We start from the raw sequence: 18804 nt of genomic DNA, 5'->3' as shown, positions 1-18804 counted from the left end.
AAAAATAAAATATGGTAGGTAAGTCATAAATATTCTGTTAGTTAATGATATTCCTATTAAATTTGTAACAAATAAGCCTAATCTACTTGATTCTTAATTTAGGGGTTGACCCATAACATCAGCAAAGTAAGGAATAGGATTTTGGCTCATAATCTTTAAGGAAGCTATTTCCTTTGCACTCACAACAAGAAATCAATTCTATTGACTCACAAGAATCATATCATATGCTTCTTTTTCACTCTGACATGATCAAGGCTTTAATATTATTAACTTGGATTGAAAGAGAATCTTTTTCTTTGTACTCTATGTTATTGTATAAGATTGCATGTATGTATGAATTTGAAGCTGCTAGAGAAACTTCCATGCCCTTTTTCTTGTTTAATTCAATCTATTAAAATAAATAGTTAGGTTTGTAATATGCTAATCTTTCTATGGCGTTTGTATAACAGATAATTTGGGGTGGTATGATCCTTTTTCATCAAGTTACTTAATATCACAGTAACTGTTGTGTTAACAGACACTGGGGTTTGGTTGGAATTGCCAAAAGTCAATAAATTAATATTGGAAATATATGAATCATTATTCCTTTTTGGGAATTATGCTTACTTTTGAATCTTTTCTCTTCCCTTGATCTTCTAACAAAAGAATAATTAGCAGTAATGGCAGAACTCCATCTAATATAGCTAAAATTCATCTTTGGCTGCTGCTCATAAGAGCTTTCCAATTTTAAATTTTAGTTCCATGCTCTAAGAAGTGCTTTTAGCACTTCAAAACCCAAGTACCAAAATTTTTAATTAATGTATATATGCTACTGAAGTGGGGGAAGAGGAAGAGCAGTCCCTACTCTTTAAGAGTTTTGATTATTTGGTTTAAAACCTCCCCACATTCTAATTATCCTCTTCATTACTGAATTAACACCCAACAACTGGGGCCTTATTATGATAATCACCTGATATTCCTTTTCATCAGTATTATTTATGTATAATATGAGTTAGTATCTATGTACAAACGTTTGGTTTTGCATGTAATTTACTTTCCATATGCTTTTGAGCTATCATATATAGGAAATGTTTATTTTTGAGTCATGTTTTCACGTAACTGCCAATGCTACATGTATTGCTTAGCCACTAGACAATTATGTGCCAAGTTTAAAATTTCGAAACTACCAAGTTTGCAAGAAAAGTGTGGGACTGTCATTCTCATATCTTGTTGGTAAATGGCAATGGTTTTGCTGCAAGTGTAACTCTACAACTTGTGGAATTTTCGCAAACAAATTCAGATTGGATCTCCTCCACTTGCTGAGCAACAAGGATCAAAATACTATAAACAAAGCACATAATAATAAAAAAAAGAAGACTAATAACAGTAAACAGTTTTTCTATGATTCCCTTACCTCCTTGTGTTTGGAAAATTATACAAGAGACAGAGACAGTGCATGACTGAGTTTTCTTTCATTCGTTATTGGTCTTTTAACTAATGGACAAAAATAGGAGTACCTGTTTTCTCTTTGCTCTTTTTGATTTGCTAGTCCTTTCAACAGCTGGTTTTGCGAGTGGTGTTGAGTATGTATCGGCCTTAGGCGACCCAGGGATGAGAAGGGATGGCCTGAGATTGGCAATAGAGTCATGGAATCAGTGCAATGAAGTTGGAGAAGAAGTTCCACAAATGGGTAGCCCAAGAGCTGCTGATTGTTTTGATATTTATAAGGCAGAAGAACCACAGACCAAAGGTAAGCTTAAAATTCTTAAGATACTGTTTTATACTTGTAAACATTAACACTTGTTGCTTCATAATAGTCATAAACTGTACTCTAATCATGAACCTTGATTGCCATTGTTTGTTTTCCTTAAGAGAAGAACTGCTCTATGTGCAACTTTTCTCCCTACACTGTGGTCCATAAAGTCACAGAAGATGACAATAAGCTTGGCATTGGTGATACCTTTCATGGAATGCAAGTCCAAGCCCTTTACAATGCAGATCTTTATGCTGCAGAGAAAGAACTTTATTTGGGATCTAAATGTGAGGTTGAAGACATCCCTAATCCATGGCAATTCTGGATGATCATGCTTAAGAATGGAAATATGGATACATTGGCAGCCAAGTGTCCTCGGAACGGCCAGAGAGCCGCACCTTTTTTACCGGATGGTAGCTTCCCTTGCTTCGGCATTGGCTGCATGAATCAACCATTGATTTATCATGAATATACCACACTGCAAGGCCCCAATAGGACAATGCTCAAGGGAAGATTTTTTGGATCATGGGACTTGGATGCTGACTTGAGTTCAGGATTAGTGCAAAACAGATCTTACTACTCTGTGACATGGGAGAAGGAAATTAGCAAGGGAAGCTGGATTTTCCATCACACTTTGAGGACCTCAAAAAAGTATCCATGGTTAATGCTTTACCTAAGATCAGATGCTACAACTGGTTTTTCTGGAGGATACCATTACCCTTCTAGGGGAATGTTCAAAATTGTGAGTCACATTGTTTACTCAAAACTTGTCTTTCAAGCTATCCATTTGCTGACACAAAATTAGATGAACTTACTAGTATGTGTATTGGTCAGATTCCAGAATCACCTAACTTCAAAGTGAGATTCACTCTGAATGTGGTTCAAGGCGGTGGAAATAGCAGCCAGTTCTACCTGATTGACATTGGAAGCTGTTGGAAGAACAATGGCAAGGCATGTGATGGTGATGTGAAGTCAGATGTGACCAGATACAATGAGATGATTATTAACCCAAGCACAACCCCATGGTGCAATGCAAACAGCCTCAGCCTATGTCCACCTTATCATACATTCCCCAACGGCACGCGAGTGCTTCGAAATGACACTGCTCGCTTCCCTTACGCGGCGTACCACTTATACTGCTCTCCAGGGAATGGAGAGCATCTTGAGGCTCCATACATGTTGTGTGATCCATACAGCAATCCTCAGCCTCAGGAGATTTTGCAGATTCTGCCACATCCAGTGTGGGGTGAATATGGTTATCCTACCATCAAAGGACAAGGTTGGATTGGAAGTCCAAAGACATGGGACCTTGATGTTGGAAGATTGTCACAATCACTTTACTTTTATCAGGTTATCACCTTCTGTGGATCTATATTCTACATCTATATTGTATCATCATGTCAACCCAATTTTTATTGAATACAAGTTCTAGCAGGATCCTGGAACTTCACCAGCTAGAAGGCAATGGACATCTGTTGATTTAGGAACAGAAATTTTCAAAGATCCTCAACAGATTGCTGAATGGACTGTGAGCGACTTTGACATTCTCATACCTAAGCAATGAAGCCAATTCATCAGAGATTAATGAGTTTCTCTGTGGACAATAATACTACATACATATTCATTCAGTATTATACATAATTTATTGCTTGTAATCTTTTCATCCTCACTCTCCAAAAATGTTGGAGCAAATAAAAAAGAATTTAAATTTATTACTTAAAGAGCTTGGATAGTTAGCATTACCTTAACTCCCAACTTATTTAAGGTATATTTGCGACCATTCGTGACATATAAGATACCACCAAGTATTAAAGATTCACTTTTTCAACCGGTAATATTAGGGAGACAAAAAAAAACAAAAAAAAAACAACTAGAACTTATTTTATTTAGCATTCATTAATTGTCAACAATTAATGAATGCTAAATAAGGTAAAATATGACTATTTTTGGTTAATTTTCTTTAATTACTAAATATTTCTGCTTTTAACAAAGCTTTTTTTTCAAAGTTAGCTACACCAATGCAAAGACGTCATTATATAATTTATATAAGTCTTGGCAAGCCTAACACAACCCATGTTGCTAGCAAAAAATAGCATAATTTTATTCTATTTTAATGACATTAATTAATTGTTATAATTTATTGTTAATAACTAATTTTTTTATTCGTTATATCATTAGACCATTCAATAAATTGGTTTTTGATCATTTATGTTTTTTTTGTTAGTTTGTTGTTGGAATCAACCATGAAAAATTATTTAATTTTTTTAATTAATAACAATATTTTTTAAACTTAATATTTTTAGATTAATCTAGTTTTTCTTTTATAAAAAATTTTAATTGAAAAATATTACTTTTTTAATTATTTTATATAATTTAATAAATAAGTATATTTATTATTTAAATACGATGTTATATTAATAAAAGATAAAATTATCTACTATAAAATATTAATTTATTTGATAAATATTCTAAATAATAGAATTAAATTCAATTCTATAATTTACTAATTCATTTTAAATAATAGAATTAAATTCAATTTTAATAGGAATTCAATTTCTAATAGAATTCAATTCAATTTTATACCATTAAAAATTTTCAAATAGATGGTTAGTTTTATAATGAATTATAAAACAATCTATATAATTCTTCAAAATGAATAATTATATCATAATAGATTCTATAAAATAATAAAATAATAATAGTATAATAAAAACTAATTCTGTCTATCTATATTGTATATATATTGAAGCATTTAATTAAGTAGAATATTTTTTACTTTTAAAACAAAGAGTTGTATCATAATAAATTTAATAGTATAATAGAATGATAATAGTATAACAAAAATCAATTTTGTCTATTTATATTTTATATATATTAAAGTATTTATTTAATGAAAATTTTGTTAATTTATACTTATATATTAAAATATTTGCCCAAGTCAAATTCTTTTTATAAAGTATAAAAAAATTAAAATAAATTTAAATATTTTTTTAATAAATATTTTAATATTATTAAATATCAATTGACTTTATAATTTATAATTTTATTTTAAAATTTAAAAATTTCTAAAAATATGATATAAGTTGTCTGATCTATAATATAAAATAGACTGATGCTACGTGTATAAGTCTTTTGTAACTAAGTCTAATTAAGTTGGTGCAAAGTCAGAAAAAAAAAAAAAAAAAAGCGTGCATGCGTCACTACTATGTGGCCAAAATCAGGACTGTATCTATGTGATGCATATTTTGGTTGTCCAAGACTGTATTCGATGCATTTTCCTTATCTTCTTTGGATAAAAAATTCTGAATTTCCTTATGACAGGAATCTGATTGCAGAAAATCAGATGGCCCCTCTATTTTCAAAACCTCACATATCTCTCAAAGTGCAGAAAGCATCTATTGTGCGACCTTCCTTGGTTTGAACTTTATAGGAGAAAAAGACTATTATGTCATAGGGGACCCTTATTAGTACATTCCTGGTATTGTCCAAATACATTGGTGTATGACTATTCATTTTTCATTGATTTCAATCAATTGTATGGTTTGACACTTAAACATTCTAAACGAAGTTTTAACGTTTTATGTCTTGTTAGTTAAAATAATAAATAAATATAATCCATACAATGAGAAACAGAGTTTAATCAAATTAGAAAGAATAATGCTTCTTTATGCCTAACAAGGAATCCTTCCTCACGTTTCACAATTGAGGCTAACATTGGAATCTCCAGCAAGACTCAACCCATTTTTAATCTCAAGTGATGGCCGAAGACTTGACAACAAACAGAACTTATTCCCACCCTTTATGCAAAGACGATGACTGAGAATCAATCTTGAAACCAATGGTAACAGCAACACACACCATGTTTATTGAGGGAAGTGGAAACAGATTTCACAGTTAAAACTTCTCGGAGATTTTATTTTCTTTCTTTTTAAAGGAAAGAAGCCAAGCAGTATATTAAATTACGTATGAAAATCTATTTTCCTTTTGAAAAAGTAGTTTATATAAACTGCATATCTTCAAAAAGCAAAACATATGATGATGAGAAAAAACAAAAGCAGGATGTATCTTTTCCAGTGAAAAGTTTAAGGAAAAAAGGAGAGGCATTGCATTTCAACATTAAAGATAGAATAAATGATCATTTGTACCCATGAAAGATGAAAACGCTGACATATATACCCACACTAAATCGAAACTAAACTTGTACCCACGCAAGATGCTCTCCGTGTGACAAAAGTACCCTGTCTTTGGAGGGTTGGAGCGCCACGTAGGGTACTTTTGTCACACGAAGGACATGTTGCATGGGTACAAGTTTAGTTTCGATCTAGTGTGGGTACATATGTCAGTGTTTTCATCTTTTATGGATAAAAAGATCATTTATTCTTAAAGATATTTCGGTGGTTGATTAGGATGTCTTTTAGAGTCTTACCAATAAACAAGCACAATAGCACGTATGCTAACATCTAAGTTTTACTAAAACAGTGATGAATATGAAATGCATACCTTCTTGGTCAAGGCCAAATCAAAGAAATGGACACCAGAATGGTTCAATTCATCTTTGGAACATTATATATTTTTTGGACAATACATTGTTTTCTTTTGGTACATGTTATTCCTATATTTTCTAAATTTCAATGAAAGAATCTGTAAAGACTTAAAAAAATAATGGGAACATAATAAACATTGGGGTACTATCACTACAATACAGGTAGAGAAATGGACATTGGTACTGAAACATCACCAGCAAAAATTGTTGTATCCCTTGTTGATGCTGAATTACTAGCCAATGCATATCCTAGGCCCAATCCACCATAATGCAGAGAGGCATTCTCACATCTCTGAAACACTCTTGCAAGTGAAGCCGCTTTTCGTCTCGCTCGCTTTGTTCCTGTGAAGAGCAGGGTTTGAAGTAATCCTGCCAAAGCCGGCACCCTAACCACTCTTTCAGTTGCAGCTGTGCCACCGCTGCGGCACAACTCCAGCAACGCAGCAACCGCATTCTCTTTGCCTCTTGGTGTTCCACAACGCATCATTCCTATCAATCCAGCTACTGCTGCTTGCTCACTCACCACAGCTTTTGCCCCAAGTGGCTGCCGGACAATCAAGGCCAAGGCACCTGCTGCTTCCTCAGCAATTCCTTCGTTTCCCAATGCCTCGACTAAGCCCATGACTGCTCCTGCTGCTATCATCCTTGCGCAGTTCTCAGTATGGGTGGAAAGATTAAACAATGCTGTCACAGCATCCTTCTTCCCCCTTCGGGTTCCCTCTTGCAACAGACTTGCCAGTGCTTCAACGGCTCCCACATTATCTGCAATCCTTTTTTTATAGTCATGGACAGCAGAGAGACTGAACAATGTTGCAGCAGCATTTTCCCTTGCCTCAGTTGTTTGTCCAAATTTCAACACATCAACTATTGATCCCAAGCACCCTGCCTCATCCATGATGCGACTCTTGTTTCTCTCAAAAATGGATAGGTTGAGCAATGCAGTTACTGAGTTCTCCTGCGCGACCGTGTTAGGAGAAGAAAGTAAATCCCGAAGATAAGGAATTGCCCCTGCCTCTCCAATGAAGGCACGATTCTCTTTTCCAGTTTTTGCAAGCAATCTTATCTCCCTTGCAGCTACAGTCCTTCCAGATTGTGACCCATTAGCTAGCTGCTGAATGAGAAGCGCCACAGTTGCTTTATTGGCTTCCATGGTAGCTTTGGCAGGACAAGCTGAGGCAAAAGTTTCAGCAGATGGATCAATTACCTCTGGCGGATCATAGGGTATTCCATGTGCACTGCACCACTGCACGATCAAATTCCTAAGCGTGCGGTTAGGAACAAGCCGGTTGTGTGCAAGTGTTTGGCCTGTTTTTGGACAGTTAGAATGCCCTTCGTCCATCCACCTTGATATGGAACTCCGATCATAAGTCTGGCCTGTTGATATTATCACCGGATCACGCATCAAATCCAATGATATTGGACAGCAAAAGTCCTTAGGAATGGTCAAAATCTTGTCCGCGACATCTTGATTAACCAATCTCACCTTGGCCTTCTTCTGATTCTCATTCCCCAAACCAAAGTCATCATCTTCCTCCTCAAACCGAAAGAGTAGAAACCTGCTACACCGCGTCATTGCCACCAGTCCATTAAGCACAGAAACGGTTGGCTCAATATCACCCTCATGATTAACAATCTGCTCTTCCAAAGCTTCAATCTCAGCCCTACAACTCCTAGCATCACTAATCTTCAACTCATCAACATAGAAACGCCTCAATTCATCAGAACAAGGAATCCTCCCATTCTCGAATGCCTCAAGAAAAGAAAAGAACTTTATTCTAAGGCCATCATCCTTCTTATCCACAAACAATTTGGCCCTCCTAGACTGTCTCCTCAACAACTCAATCTGTTCCCTAACATCGTCGCTAAGGTCAACGGCCCTAACAGGGAAAACATCCAAAAGGGTCGAAAATTCTTGACCCAAATCATGGAAGTGACCGGAAATAGAGTGGTTCTGAAGCAAAAGCCATAACTTACTCGATTGCGCGCAGTAATCAAGGAGAATCTTGGAACGATATACCACCAAAAAGAGCTCCCTCAAGCAGAGCGCCGCCGTGGGGAGAAGACTCACACTTGAATCCCTCAGTGACTCTAATAGAAGCTGAAAAACCTCGACCTTTCGGATTAGGGAGCGAGAGTTCTTGCGCTGGAAGGATAACCGGTGATCGGAGAAGCCAGTGACGAGGTCGCCGGCGACTGCAACGACGGTCCGGATGAGTGCCTCGTCGGAAAGGTCCACCGGCGCCAGAAAGGCCTCTAGCGACGGCGACCGGCGACGCCGCAGCGACGAAAATATAACCCCAGAAGCCATCCAAATTCCAAAAGTTCAGTTTTTTTTTCCCCTAGGGTTTACAGAATTTCGCGGAGTTAGCGAAGGAATTTGCAAAATCTTTAAGAAACCAAATGGTTAAGCGGTGAAATGTGCAATTCGCCCAAGGAAAGAAGACTTATTGTCGCGGCGATCATAATTTTCCCGGAAAATGTTTTCGGCAAAGCATTGACCCAGATGAATACGAACCAGTTTGGGGGTGGTTGGATGAGAACCTTTGAATGTTGAAAGAGTAGGTTATAAAGAGAGTAACTTTGAAATGCCCAAGTAATATAAGGAAGGGATAAAGTGACGATGACGATGATTCGGGCGAATCCGCGTAGGAACGAGAAAGAAGCTGATAAGAAAAATAAGGGACTGAATTTTCAAAGACCTTCTATCTGTATGTGTGAGTTTCAACGCGGCCGACGTAAAATTGACTTGCCCATCTTAGACGGATGATAGATTCTATGGTTCTTTCGTTATTCATTGCAAGTACTATTTCCTTCTATTTGTACTGTTTGTTTGGTTTACATGATTGATGTTGTGTAACTGCCAACACGGGATTAGGACTTAGGAGGGAGTAATAACTTGGAAATTACTGCACCTTTGTTGTGTGGTTTTGGAAATTGGAATATAAAGGCATGGTGATTGGTAAGGGTGAGGTCACACACAGGTTTGTTCTTTGCAGTACTTGTTCTGGTTTTGACTTTTCTTGGAATATTAGTGAGTGTGAGGTCCTAGTGCTATGCAAAAATTCTTTGGGGTTTATGCAAGTTGTGCTTAATTTGCTTTAACATAAAGTTAGAATAAGATCGAACCTATTGTTTTATTTGAATTTTATGAGTAAGATTTAGGCATTATAGAAAATACTTATCTATAATCAATAGTTTACTAAAATTATTTAGTTTCCAAGTGTATTTATTTTTGAGAGCCACTCAGATAAAGATGTTAAAAATGTCTTTTTTTATAAATATTTTTAATAATTAAAATTTAATACATATAACCGATTAAATTGTGTTATTTTTATTAAAATTAGACAGGACAAATCAATTTTGTCAAAAAACTAATAAATTAATTTTGAATCGGTCTAAATTAATATTTTTTATAAAAAATAATTACAATATCTCTATTATAAAAAATAAATAAAATATTCATATATATATATATATATATATATATTTTTTTTTAAAAAAACTCTAAATCTTAACTCTATAACGGCAGGAAAAAAATATTAGAATTTAGAATTTTTAAAATTAATATATATAATAGAAATATTTTAGTCATTTTCTATAATAAGAATATTGTAGTCATTTTTTATAAAAAATAATATTAATTTAGACCAGTTCAAAATTTAGTTCACCATTTTTTTGGTCAAATTAATTTGTCTAGTCTAATTTTTAAAAAAATTAACACGATTTAATCGATTATATGTGTTAAATTTTAATTATTAAAAAATATTTTTAAAAAAAGACGTTTTAGACCTCTTTATCCAAGTAATTCCTTTTATTTTTTGCTTTTTCCTCAAATGACTTGTGAGCTGTCACTCCTCTGAAACCCACCTTAATGTTTTCGGCCCTTTCTAGAATTTTTAACTAAAACTTTTTTGGAACAAAAATTAGAAAACGTTATTGAATAGTTACGGATTTTTCTTTTTAAAATAACCATGTGAATAAAGTAATAATACGGTAAGTTACCAAAATAAATTCTTTACAATTTAATTTTATCAGAATATAACATTTAAAGATTGTATACATAAATACAATTTTTATATTATTATAAAAATCGCTATAGGAGATCAGTAGATTAGAAACACACATAAACCGTGGTAGAAATAGAGTGGTTTTCGTAAAACACAATAAAAAAGAAACTACAACACTTCTCCAATAATTTTTTCATGAATTCTCAAATTGCATAAATTGCGATATTCCTATAACAGTTTATATTTAAGTATAAATATGCCGCACATTCAATTTGCATATAAGGTGCCAAAACGTTAGAGAAAGAAGTTAAATGTTTTAGAGAGAGAAAAAATTGTGGATTGAGAGGGAAAATTGCATAAGACTTAGAGAGAATTTGGACATTTGAAATTCCTAAAGCGCGGGATCATGACGGACGAATGCATCTTGTACCAATTCAACGGCATTGTACACGTTGCCAGCAGCATCAATGAAGAGGTAAGTTTGTTTTCTTTTAGTTATTAAATTTTATATAACTTTATATGTAGTATTAGCGTGCAATAGTTAGAATACAGAATTTAAGATTTGTAGTTTTTTTTTTCCAAAGACAATGGCATATATTATTTTATTACTAAAATAATTAAAGATGTCCAAATTAGACTTACAATTAGAATTTGGGGATCTCCCATAGATTGCTTTTAGCAATAGTGAAAAGCAACAATAGCATAGTTTCAAAATAATTGAAAGGAGAACAAGAAATTAAAGAAGATCTTTCAAAGATTAAGACCCAAACTCCTCTGTGGGTAGCGTTGAAGTTCGTTGCATAGCTTTACTATCGATTCCACCACTGCAGTGGCTGAGCTGTTGGTTTGTTCGAAGATTCTCAGGTTCATGCTTTTCCAAACACTCCAATAGGTGATAGCAAGAATATTAAGCTCAAATTTGCCATGGTGCTGTTGTGCTATCTTTTCTTTCATTTGTGTCCACCGCTCCCGGAAGGTCGTCGTTCTTTGCGGCGGTAATAAGTAGCTAATAGACGTTCTCTTCCACACTTCTTGAGTCTCGATACAGTAGATTAGGCAATGGGAGGTTAATTCCTCTTCCCTGTGGCAGACGGGATACTCCCTCGATGTGTCTGAAAATCTGCGGTGGATATTTTGTAAAACTGGAAGGCGGTCATGTAGCGACTTCCGGAGGAAAATCTTTATCTTGTGGGGGATTAGGAGTTTCCATAGTCCTTTCCACAAGGATCTTTGTCTGAAGTAATCTGGACAGCTTTCGATTGGGCTGTGGAAGAAATGATATGCGACTTTGTACCCTGTTACAACAGAGTATTGGTGCGTATTACTCAGAACCCAATGTAGCTTGTCTTTATTTTTCTCCAATTGGATTGTTAGTATTCGATTACTGATGTCCACAGAAAAAATCTCTTGGATGAGTTGTTGGTTCCAACTTCTCTGATCTTGGTTTATTAAATCCTTCACTCTGAACACTGGTAATGTTGTGTTTTGTAGGTACACTGCCGGAGGTAATGTACAGGGGTGTGGCAGAGGAAGCCATGGGTGGCCAACTATCTGGATGTCCTCTCTAGTGCCAATTCTCCATTGCAGCCCTTTCTCCACCACTTTCCTTCTTTCGAGGACACTTCTCCATCCCCAAGGATCGGATATGATATCTGCATTTTTTAGGGTCGGATCGGATATCGAGTATATCCACATAATTGAACCTTCTCTTTTTAATCATATTTCTATGTAAAAAATTCAATAAAAATGTTTCTTTCACATTTTTAAACCTATTTATTTCTAAAATACTTTTAATCAAACTTTTCTTAAATAACAAAAATAAAATAATACAATATATGAATAATAACTACTAATTAAAACATACAAACAAGTAAATATAATACCAAACATTCCAACAAACACTTCCAATAATAAGTGAAGACAACAAGCACTAAAATACAAAATGTCATATTTACAATAAAACAACACTATAACACACTAAAAGTCTAAACAATCTACAAATGCTTAAAATAAAACAATAGTAAAACAAGTTGATCTCTTCTTAAATTAGCAACTATCGGGTAATTTCAGCAACCATGTATTCTGATTAAGAAAATACCAATTGAAAATTTATTAAAACATGTTAGAATAAATTAAAAAAAAATAATTTAAGTTATTATACACTAATACAAGTACTTTGTTATAATACCAAAGATGGTTCAGGAGGATGTAATTGACTTTGAACTTCAGGATCTCCAACACTAGTAACTCCAGAAAATTATATTCAATTCAAAAACAAAATATGTCAAAAACAGAGGATAGAAATCAGGAGATGTGACAGGAACTGAGAACGGAGGAGGTCAAGAACAAAGAACGAAGGACGTCAAGCCGAGGGAGCCAGGAGACAAGAATGCCAGCGAGAACCATGAACCATGAACCACGAACTACAAACCACAGTCACGGAAGAAGCAGCGGTGACAGGCAAGAACGCAACGAAGGGGACGAACCTGACTACGCGACTTCGCGAGGAACAGCTCCGACAGGAAGCACGCCACGAAGAGGGAGGAACACCAGGAGATCTCTGACGAGCAGCTTCCGACGTTCATCAGGAAGATGAAAACAAAGTGGCTGATGGGTGGTTTAGTGTCTCTGACTCTGAGAATGGGTGAGAGATTGGGGGTGAATGATTGCAGCTAGGGATGAATGGGTGAGAGATTAGGGGTGAATGGGTGAGATTGGGGCTGAATGGTTGTAGGTTGGGATTGCAGCGCCGTGAAAAGTGAAGTGCGTGAGAAGTAAGATTAGGGTTAGGTTTGGGTGAAATGTGAATTGAATTTCTAAAAGGCTGAGAAACTAACACACACACACATACACACATATATTTAATTATTATTGTGCAGATCTACGGATCAGCATGCAGATGCAGAGCATATATCCGCGATCCGATCCTTAAAGGGTGCGGATCGGATCGGATCCGCAATTTTTGGATCAGATGCGGATATTTACTGCGAATCTGCAGATGCAATCCGATCCATAAACACCCTTAAAGACAAGGTGGCTGATTATGCAAACTCAGATGGTACCTGGAAGCTTAGCATTCTAAACCAAATTCTACCTAGTAAAGCTGTTGATATGATAAGATCAATCAAAGCACCCTAATGAAATTTATGAGAGGATATGATTTGTTGGTTGTCCTCATTTATAGGATTTTTTTCTATTAAATCCACCTATTTAACAATATACCAATCCAACCCAAGTAGTGAGTTTTCTTCTGATAAAGTATGAAAACTCAATTTTTCTTAACGACTGGGAGTCTTCACTTGGCTTCTATCTCAAAATGCCCTTCTAACTAATAATAATAGAACTAGAAGAAGACTTATTGAAGTAGCGAATTTTTCAAGATGTCCAAATAATCCCGAGACCTTGCTCTATGTAATGCGAGATTGCCCTTTCATCAGCAGAACTTGGTAGAATTGGTAAACAGGAATTCACAGCAACATTTCTTTCAGACAAACACCTAAACCTGGCTGAGAGAGAAATTGTGGAGTCTTCATAATAGAAATGGAATCAACTGACCAATTATTTTCATCACCATTTGCAACCTAGCATAGAAAAGCATAAATGAACTCATATTTCAAAAATCCCCTCTAACCCTGATATATTACTTAATCAAGCTATTTACTTGGCCAAGAACTACAAAAAATGTCTCGCCATTTCTAAAGCTGGGGTTTCAGCGCCGAGTACCAGTACAGAAGATATGATTGGATGAAAACTTCCAGCTGAGGACTGGTTTAAGTTGAACGTTGATGGTTCAGTTATCCCCCGCAAGCATGGCAAGTTGTAATGGTCTGATTAGGGACTGTCAAGGCAGAACAATTGCAGGATTCATGATGAATTTGGAAAATGGTTCGATTACCTTGGCCGAAATTTAGAACTTGTACGTGGAGATTAAGCTGACTCGTGACCTAGGAATTGAGAAGTTCCTGGTTAAGACGAACTCCCTCTGTTTTCCAATTTTGTCCAAAACAATGCTTCCTCAAAAGTTGCAGGAATCCTCCTACTACGTGCCATCAAGTTACTTCTTGATGTCCATCCATGAAATGTTCGTGTCTCCTATGTCTACAGAAAAAAAAGTTTTGTGCAAATTTATTGGTTAAAAAAGTTCATTTCTATCATATTGGACTCACCTATTTTTTTTCCCTCCAGCATTCCTCTCTACGGTGTTTATGATGAATGCCTCTAAAATTAAATTTTCCAAAATAATTTTTATGTAATTTTCTGTTTTTAGACTTTATGCCACTTTACTCATTACAAATACGAGGGAGATACTTATTATGCTTTCTTAACAATAAATATTACGTGAGTTCTAACAATATGCTAAACTTGTTTCCAAAACTTATTTTCTAACTTATTGTTTTTCATTGTTGTTGTACAAATCCTCAAAACCTTATTGTTGTCATTCATTAAAATAAATAAAAGCTTCAGTTTATGCATACATATGTGTTAACAATTTGTACTTAATTTATTTGTTAGATTATATTCATCTTTTATTTATATAAATATAAAATAAATTTTTTATAAGACAAATCTCTTTCACTCTTAATATTTGTATTCAAAATTATTCACTGCAAAGTTAAAGAATCTATTATCTTAACTAATCATATGTTGATTATTATCTTATGTATCTTGCATAATAATAATATAAAAATGTGAATTACAAATGTATTTAATGGGAATTGTTTAATTGCCATGTGAAAAGTTTACGAGATGAAAAATTTTACATGGTCAACAATATTTTCATTTATCCTATATTTAAATTAATACTAATATTTAAAAAAAAATATTAACCCTCAATATTATTTAAATATGAGTACAACTTATTTTTAGTTAAATACTAATAAAAAATAATAATATTTACCGATTATCTAAAATTGTTTTATCAATATAATAGATAAACTATTTTTTATGGATAACAAAATTTTTTGAAGTGCGGAGATTCTTACAGAAACCGCTCCAAATGGAAATTCAAAAATAAAAAATATTTTCTGCGGGAATAAGGATGGAGACTAAAATTCTTTTGAAGCAAATGTCGGAATTTGAGCGAAAATTTTTGCTTGTCTCTATTAACCCCCGAATTATTAAATTTACTTAAATATTCATAATAATTTATATCTAATATAATTTTTTTAATCATTTCACACACACATACACACATAAAAAATTCTAGGAGAGTAGCCTTTTTTAGTCACACAAACACCAGCAAAAGAAAAGTGAGTAATTCTACACTATTAGATGTAATCTCACACCATTAAAAACACTAATGATGACTAATTGATAGCTACAAATCACAAAATTTATTGTCCTCCTAATACTCCTTTATATATATATATATATTGAAAAACCTAATTCTAATTTTAAAAGTGTCTTCCATTCTCTCCATAATACTAACACTGCGTCATCCTACTCCCTAATCACCCCCCAAAATGTCAGAACTTGCAAATTTCAATCTCCCATAGCGTCACAATCATACCCTTCGCCACTCCTCCTTAATGCTCATCATGTCGTTACCCTTCGTTGTCTTATATTGTCTCTGGTCACGACATCCTTTCCTCTTTTAATTTCATCGCTATGTGATTGTGTCCTTGTATGTTGTAATGAGGGACAAATTGAAGGGGGCCGCGGCAAGTAGTGACCTTGGCCCGTCCAATAAAGTTTAAACTCATATACTATTATAATAGATACATTATATAAAGTAAAATTTAATAGTGTAATGATAGAAAAAAAAAGTTAATATTATTTATGTATTAGGGTTTAAATTTCATTACATGCATTTATATTATTTATATTTTTATTTGATTTAGAGTTTCTTTTATATTGCTTTTTTTATATTAATTTTAACATATATTTTAATATTATTTATAATAATATTGTTCTTTTTTAAATTTTATTTAGTTATTTTTTTTATTAATTTTTATCCTATTATTATATAAAAATATTTTAATATATTTTAAATTCACATAACAAAATTGTTAATATAATTAATTTATATTATTTTATGTCATATTTTTAATGATATAAACTATAAAAATATAACTTATTGTCACATAAATATTTAATAAAATAAATTAATTAATAAAATATTTAAAAATAGATATTTTATATTTTATTATATTACATGTAAAACCATAAAAAAATTATAAAAAAATTATAAAAATTTAAATAATTCTTTTATTTGATAAATATTTATTTTTTTAATTAAAAAATTAATTATAATTATATCTATTATTAAATATATAATATTATATATTTAATTATATAAGATTTTAATTTTTGATTCCTTTATTTTTAAATTCTTAAATTCGTCCCTAGTTGTAATAATATTTTTTTTTTATTAAAACTTTTATATAAATGATTGATATAGAAAGATGAAAATGAGACCCGCAAAAAATGAGGATGTGCCAAAAATAAGAATAAAGGACAATACGGCAAAAATTGGAGCAAAAACATAAAACAAAGGAAAAGTCTAGAGACCAGCAATTTTGTTAAATTCTGACCAGCATGTAATCAGTAAAGAAAAGTGAGTCATTAGATGAAATCTCATACCAATCTCACACCATTAAAATTATCATTGATAACTATTTGATAACTACATATCACAAAAGTTACGGTCACATATCACATTCTCACTCCCGCCTGCCCGTTACTTTCCCTACTTATATGTCCCGAAGTAAGGACCTGGCTAACCTTTTTTAATGACTTGTAGTTTGAACCTGAAAAACTATATAAACAATGCAGCTTTCGAATTTCGATATGTTTAGCTGTAAATTTAGAAATAATAAAATAAATAATCACCTTTTCTCTTATAAAACTGGTTTCAAAACATACAAATTAAACAATAATAAAGTCAATAAGACAGCTGAGCGAAGATGAATATACCGGAGAATTTAAAAGGGAAATAATAATATAATAATGAAGAAAAAAAGAAGAAAAACGATGGATGAAGAAAATCGAAATAAAATACCACTCACCATGCATGCAGAGATACCCAACCCCCCAAAACAAAACAAAAAAATCCTATACTCTGTTTGAGATTAAAACATGGTTGCACCCACCAAAGCCACTGCGACAGCAACACTCATCATCCACACTACCACCTTCACCGATTCTGCAGAAGAAGCATCTGTCGGCAATGCCTTGTCGTCATCGGTGTCACCGGCGTCGCTACCACTATCGTCCGCAGCCGTCGTTGAATTTCCCTTTGCCGCCTTCGGCAATGCCTTGGCCGAAGCAAGACCCGGCGCCGGAGCCGGGGATTTTGCTGGAAGAACGAGGTCAAGTGGCAGAAGCACCTTGTCCACCTGGTATATGGCAAGCTTATTGTCTGAGTAAATGGTGCCAGTAACGGTGGCGTTGACGGCGCCGGTGGCCATGTTAACCTGGCTACCTCCATAGGTGGTAACATTAAGCTGAAGCCTCTGAGGGTCATCACCGGCTTGTGTCTGAACAGGGTTGGTGAGAGTATCGAAGTTGGAGATGGCGATGAAGGAAGAGAGTGAGTGGAACTGCAAGAGTTCAACCTTCTGGCGATCAGTGAGGGAGTTGAGGAAGCCTGGTTTGAGCTTGGAGAAGGCGGAGTCCTCAGGCGCGAAGAGGGTTAAGCCGCCGGAGGAAGTGGTGACGAGCTGTGAGTTTAGCTGGTTGATGAGCTGTGTTGTCTTGAGGAGGCGGATGAGGACGGAGAATCTCTTGGCTTTTTTGAGGATTTGAACGATGTCGATGGTGGGGCCCTTTGGGACCGTTACGGTGGGTGTGGGGGCCCCACTTGGCGTGGTTGGTACTAGGGGCACGGTGTTGAATCCCGGGGCGGGTGCTGTGGGCTGTGAGAGCGGCGGCGCTGGGGGTGCCGTTGTTGGGGGCTGAACTGGTGAGAGCTGTGCTGAAGTGATGGTGCTGAGTGTTATTAGTATAAGTGATGAGGAAAAGAGTAATGATTGTAGCTGCATTCTTCTCATCATTTTTTTTTTGTTATTGGAAATATTTGTTGGAATTAATGCAAATAATAACTTGCTTGCTTTGCTTTGCTTGTTGCTGTGATGGAAGAAGGAGAATGGGATTGGATTTTATATCATTAGGGGGGTGCTGGATCGGAAGAGACTGTATGATTAATTAGGATTTTTAGGTAGAAAGTTGTGCCTTTACATGTCAATCGAAATCATGGTTCATGGAATAGAGATAGTGCATCGATCGAGATTTAATCTTATAATCGTATAAAATGGTTCCCTTGGATTTGGAAAGGGGACGAATGATCTGTATATAGGTTTGGGATTTCCATCAAGGAGGAGGAAATGTTAGATCCCAATTCAAAGGGGTAGCACTCTCATGTTTATGAAAATGATGGGGTTTCTAATCCGATCCGATCCTCTACCTCGCACCTTATTAGACCTATCATCCTGTTTTCTACTTCTCTTCCAGATCGATTAACGCAACATTGCATAGCATTTGCATTTTTTCAGTCCGTGTAAACATTCAAAAATTGCCACTTC

At 34.6% G+C, this 18804-nt stretch overlaps 3 protein-coding genes across 3 annotated transcripts; 1 reads left to right on the top strand and 2 right to left on the bottom strand.

Annotated features, from left to right (window-relative positions):
• The first annotated feature begins 1336 nt into the window (after positions 1-1336).
• LOC107632162 (uncharacterized) lies at positions 1337-3611 on the top strand. The gene is made up of 4 exons (XM_016335835.3): positions 1337-1729; positions 1852-2474; positions 2567-3082; positions 3168-3611. The coding sequence occupies exons 1-4, from the start codon at positions 1477-1479 to the stop codon at positions 3294-3296; spliced, it is 1521 nt and encodes a 506-aa protein (XP_016191321.1). The 5' UTR covers positions 1337-1476; the 3' UTR covers positions 3297-3611.
• A 2661-nt stretch (positions 3612-6272) lies between these two features.
• On the bottom strand, positions 6273-9175 carry LOC107632159 (U-box domain-containing protein 17). Its single transcript, XM_016335834.3, has one exon. It carries the CDS (start codon positions 8581-8583, stop codon positions 6427-6429), a length of 2157 nt encoding a protein of 718 aa, XP_016191320.1. The 5' UTR covers positions 8584-9175; the 3' UTR covers positions 6273-6426.
• A 7919-nt stretch (positions 9176-17094) lies between these two features.
• LOC107632164 (fasciclin-like arabinogalactan protein 11) lies at positions 17095-18368 on the bottom strand. The gene has a single exon (XM_016335837.3). It carries the CDS (start codon positions 18274-18276, stop codon positions 17353-17355), a length of 924 nt encoding a protein of 307 aa, XP_016191323.1. The 5' UTR covers positions 18277-18368; the 3' UTR covers positions 17095-17352.
• Between the last annotated feature and the right edge of the window lie 436 nt (positions 18369-18804).

This window comes from Arachis ipaensis, chromosome B10 (genome assembly GCF_059453495.1).
Source record: "Arachis ipaensis isolate K30076 ecotype BB chromosome B10, ASM5945349v1, whole genome shotgun sequence".
Taxonomy (NCBI): Eukaryota; Viridiplantae; Streptophyta; class Magnoliopsida; order Fabales; family Fabaceae; genus Arachis; species Arachis ipaensis.
This window is presented reverse-complemented; position numbering and strand designations above follow the sequence as displayed.

Bases quoted from the DNA above. Each gene is read 5' to 3' on its own strand.
- LOC107632164 (XM_016335837.3), bottom strand. From the start codon at position 18,276: ATGATGAGAAGAATGCAGCTACAATCATTACTCTTTTCCTCATCACTT.
- LOC107632162 (XM_016335835.3), top strand. From the start codon at position 1,477: ATGGACAAAAATAGGAGTACCTGTTTTCTCTTTGCTCTTTTTGATTTG. The intron at 2,475-2,566 runs GTGAGTCACATT...TGTATTGGTCAG, and splicing joins CTAGGGGAATGTTCAAAATT to ATTCCAGAATCACCTAACTT. The intron at 3,083-3,167 runs GTTATCACCTTC...AAGTTCTAGCAG, and splicing joins AATCACTTTACTTTTATCAG to GATCCTGGAACTTCACCAGC.
- LOC107632159 (XM_016335834.3), bottom strand. From the start codon at position 8,583: ATGGCTTCTGGGGTTATATTTTCGTCGCTGCGGCGTCGCCGGTCGCCG.